The 4,374-nt window shown below is 51.3% G+C and overlaps 1 protein-coding gene across 1 annotated transcript in view; it reads left to right on the forward strand.

Annotated features, from left to right (window-relative positions):
• The window catches only part of LOC101589752 (histone acetyltransferase p300), a 19,585-nt gene extending 15,567 nt beyond the window's left edge, over positions 1-4,018 (forward strand). The window contains exons 10-11 of the mRNA XM_004642564.2: positions 983-1,264; positions 1,789-4,018. Of these exons, the coding sequence (XP_004642621.2) occupies positions 983-1,264; positions 1,789-3,981 (2,475 nt within the window). The 3' untranslated portion in view covers positions 3,982-4,018. The remainder of the gene's footprint in view (positions 1-982; positions 1,265-1,788) is intronic.
• Positions 4,019-4,374: the final 356 nt, after the last annotated feature.

Below are 4,374 nucleotides of genomic sequence, written 5' to 3' on the forward strand. Positions count from 1 at the left end.
TCTCTCTCTCTCTCTCTCTCTCTCTCTCAAATAAATAAATAAATAAATAAATAAATAATTGCCACTTGCCACTGTGGCTGCCAAGTTGCATAGATTTTCATTCTAATAAAAGTTGACAAAAATAGTGGGTTTCATGGCAGTTTCGTATGAGTTCCTGATTCCTTGAGGTAACGATATGCTAATCAATTTCAAATATATATATATATAGTCAAGCTTCGTTACTTGAGGTAAAGCTTTCCACTAAGTTGGTTCAATCAGAATTTCTTGTTGCATGATAATAAATTTCAAAGGTTCTTTTGGTGTGTAGTGGGGGATGACAGGGTTTTGTTCTATCATTCAGGCTGACATTCAGCTAGGTAACCCAGGCTGGCCTTGAACTTCCAGTAGTCCAAATTGCAGATGTCTACTACCCCCGACTCCTACCAGGTGTCTTGTTGTAGCTTTTATACTAAGCTTTATAGGAACTGATGGTTGTTAAGAGTCTCCAGACTTAATGAATAAAATTTTTATTGCTTGTAGCAACAAGGAAAAAGTAACCCCACTGATGTAACATTTTCAAACCTATAGGAAAGCTGCAGAGGAGCCCTTACACCATTTCTTATGTTTTCTTTTTATCTCTGTTTTAGCAAATAGCTTGTAGGAAAGAAGGCATGATTTCAGATTTATCTGATTGGCCAGGATTGGTTTCCTATAATTAGTTTCAGCTTAAGCAATATTACATCTTAAAAGTAGACTTGAGGCACAATGGCACTGCACATGTGCTGGTTCCAAGCCTCATTGTTCTTGGAATTATTTAATGAAGTGAAGAGAAAAAAAGATGTGGATTTTAGATGGCTTATACTTCCGTCTAGGAGAAAGCAGAGCAGGAAGGGAGAGGGTGGTATGGCAACGCTCCTGCATCCACATGCCCTGCCCGGTGTGCTGTGGGATCCTTCCGGCCGTGGCAGCGCTGTGCTCCAGTCAGCGAGCCTCTCCTCCGTAGGTCTTCTTTGTGATCCGCCTCATTGCTGGGCCTGCTGCCAACTCACTGCCTCCCATTGTTGACCCGGACCCGCTCATCCCCTGTGATCTGATGGATGGGCGAGATGCATTCCTCACCCTCGCACGGGACAAGCACTTGGAGTTCTCCTCACTGAGGCGAGCCCAATGGTCCACCATGTGCATGCTTGTAGAGCTGCACACACAGAGCCAGGACCGCTTTGTCTACACCTGCAACGAGTGCAAACACCATGTGGAGACACGCTGGCACTGCACTGTCTGTGAGGTATGCGGCAGTCATGGGGAGGGGTCAGCCCTGCATGTGCCTGTGGACTCATGGGCTGAAGGGTGACACACATGAAACAAAACGGGGGGTGGGGCTAGCATGATAGTAACAGTTAAGTGGCTAGTTTTATTCTAGAAAAAGCTCTGAGGGGCTGGTGAGATGGCTCAGTGGTCTAAAGCACCTACTTAGAGCAAGCTAAGCCAAGCAAAACACAGGGACCACGATTCAGTCACCCAGCACCACATGCCAGCCAGCCTGCCCCCGGTGGGCTGAGCTGGCGACACACACACACACACACTAAAATAAATAAATATTATTAGAAAAAAAAAAAAGAAAAAGCTCTGATTTAATAATATTTCAGATGATTTACATAATAAAAAAATTTTTTTTTCCGTTTTTGTGGAACCGGGGATTGAACTCAGGCCCTTGCACTTGTCAAGCAAGCACTTAATCTACCGAGCTATCTCCCCGGCCCCTACATGATAAAATCTTGAGTTAATCTGCACCTCCTGTTTTTTTCTCAGGATTATGACTTGTGTATCACCTGCTATAACACTAAAAACCATGACCACAAGATGGAGAAACTGGGTCTCGGCTTAGATGATGAGAGCAACAACCAGCAGGCTGCGGCCACCCAGAGCCCGGGAGACTCTCGCCGCCTGAGCATCCAGCGCTGCATCCAGTCCCTGGTCCACGCCTGCCAGTGCCGCAATGCCAACTGCTCCCTGCCCTCCTGCCAAAAGATGAAACGGGTTGTACAGCACACCAAGGGCTGCAAACGGAAAACCAATGGCGGGTGTCCCATCTGCAAGCAGCTTATTGCCCTCTGCTGTTACCATGCCAAGCACTGCCAGGAGAACAAGTGCCCTGTGCCGTTCTGCCTCAACATCAAGCAAAAGCTGCGGCAACAGCAACTGCAACACAGGCTCCAGCAGGCCCAGATGCTGCGCAGGAGGATGGCCAGCATGCAGCGCACCGGTGTGGTGGGGCAGCAGCAGGGCCTGCCCTCCCCAACTCCTGCCACTCCAACCACACCGACGGGCCAGCAGCCAACAACCCCGCAGACACCCCAGCCCCAACCTGTCTCTCAGCCCCAACCCACCCCTCCTGCCAGCATGCCACCTTACTTACCTAGGACTCAAACTGCTGGCCCAGTGTCCCAGGGTAAGGCAGCAGGTCAGGTGACCCCTCCAACTCCTCCTCAGACTGCACAGCCTCCCCTTCCAGGACCTCCACCAGCTGCAGTAGAAATGGCAATGCAGATTCAGAGAGCAGCAGAGACACAGCGCCAGATGGCTCATGTGCAAATTTTCCAAAGGCCAATCCAGCACCAGATGCCCCAGATGACTCCCATGACTCCCATGGGTATGAACCCACCTCCCATGAACAGAGGTCCCAGTGGGCATCTGGAGCCGGGGATGGGGCCCACGGCAATGCAGCAGCAGCTCCCCTGGGCCCAAGGAGGACTGCCTCAGCCCCAGCAACTCCAGTCTGGGATGCCAAGGCCAGCCATGATGTCAGTGGCCCAGCATGGGCAGCCCTTGAACATGGCTCCACAGCCAGGACTGGGCCAGCTAGGTGTGAGCCCACTCAAACCAGGCACTGTGTCTCAACAAGCCTTACAAAACCTGCTGCGGACTCTCAGGTCTCCCAGCTCTCCCCTACAGCAGCAACAGGTGCTTAGTATCCTTCACGCCAACCCCCAGCTGTTGGCTGCATTCATAAAACAGCGGGCTGCCAAGTACGCCAACTCTAATCCACAGCCTCTCCCTGGACAGCCCGGTATGGCCCAGGGACAGCCAGGGCTGCAGCCCCCAGCCATGCCGGGTCAGCAGGGGGTCCACTCTGGATCAGCCATGCAGAACATGAATCCCATGCAGGCCGGCGTGCAGAGGGCTGGCCTGGGCCAGCAGCAGCCGCAGCAGCAACTCCAGCCACCCATGGGAGGGATGAGCCCCCAGGCGCAGCCAGTGAATGTGAATCACGGCAGCATGTCTTCCCAGTTTCGGGACATGTTGAGACAGCAACAGATGATGCGGCAGCAGCAGGGTGCAGGGCCTGGAATAGGCCCTGGAATGGCCAACCATAACCAGTTTCAGCAACCCCAGGGAGTTGTTTACCCTCCACAACAGCAGCAACAGCAACGGATGCAGCATCACATACAGCAGATGCAACAAGGCAGCATGGGACAGATGGGCCAGCTCCCCCAGGCCTTGGGATCAGAGGCAGGGGCCAGTCTACAGGCCTATCAGCAGCGACTCCTCCAGCAGCAGATGGGGTCTCCTGCTCAGCCCAATCCCATGAGCCCCCAGCAGCATATGCTTCCAAACCAGGCCCAGTCCCCACACCTCCAAGGCCAGCAGATCCCAAATTCTCTCTCCAATCAAGTGCGCTCCCCCCAGCCTGTCCCTTCTCCTCGGCCACAGTCCCAACCCCCGCACTCCAGCCCGTCCCCAAGGATGCAGCCTCAGCCTTCTCCACACCATGTTTCCCCACAAACCAGTTCCCCACATCCTGGACTGGTTGCTGCCCAGGCCGCCAACCCCATGGAACAAGGGCATTTTGCCAGCCCAGACCAGAATCCGATGCTCTCTCAGCTCGCTAGCCATCCAGGCATGGCAAACCTCCATGGTGCAAGTGCCACGGACCTGGGACTCAGCACCGATAACTCAGACTTGAATTCAAACCTCTCACAGAGTACACTAGACATACACTAGAGACACCTTGTAGTATTTTGGGAGCAAAAAAAAAAAATTATTTTCTCTTAACAAGACTTTTTGTACTGAAAACAATTTTTTGGAATCTTTCTTAGCTAAAAGACAATTTTCCTTGGAACACATAAAAACTGTGCAGTAGCCGTTTGTGGTTTAAAGCAAACATGCAAGATGAACCTGAGGGATGATAGGATACAAAGAATATATTTTTGTTATGGCTGCTTCCCCAGCCTTTTTCCCGTGTGTGTGTGTGGTTCGAGTGTGCACTGGGAGGAGGCTGAGGCCTGAAGCCACCAGATGCTCCTGCCTTGCACCTCCAATAGGTTTTATTATTTTTTTTAAATTAATGAAAATATGTAATATTAATAGTTATTATTTACTGGTGCAGATGGTTGA

Source organism: Octodon degus, unplaced genomic scaffold (assembly GCF_000260255.1).
Source record: "Octodon degus isolate 3935 unplaced genomic scaffold, OctDeg1.0 scaffold00156, whole genome shotgun sequence".
Classification (NCBI taxonomy): Eukaryota; Metazoa; Chordata; class Mammalia; order Rodentia; family Octodontidae; genus Octodon; species Octodon degus.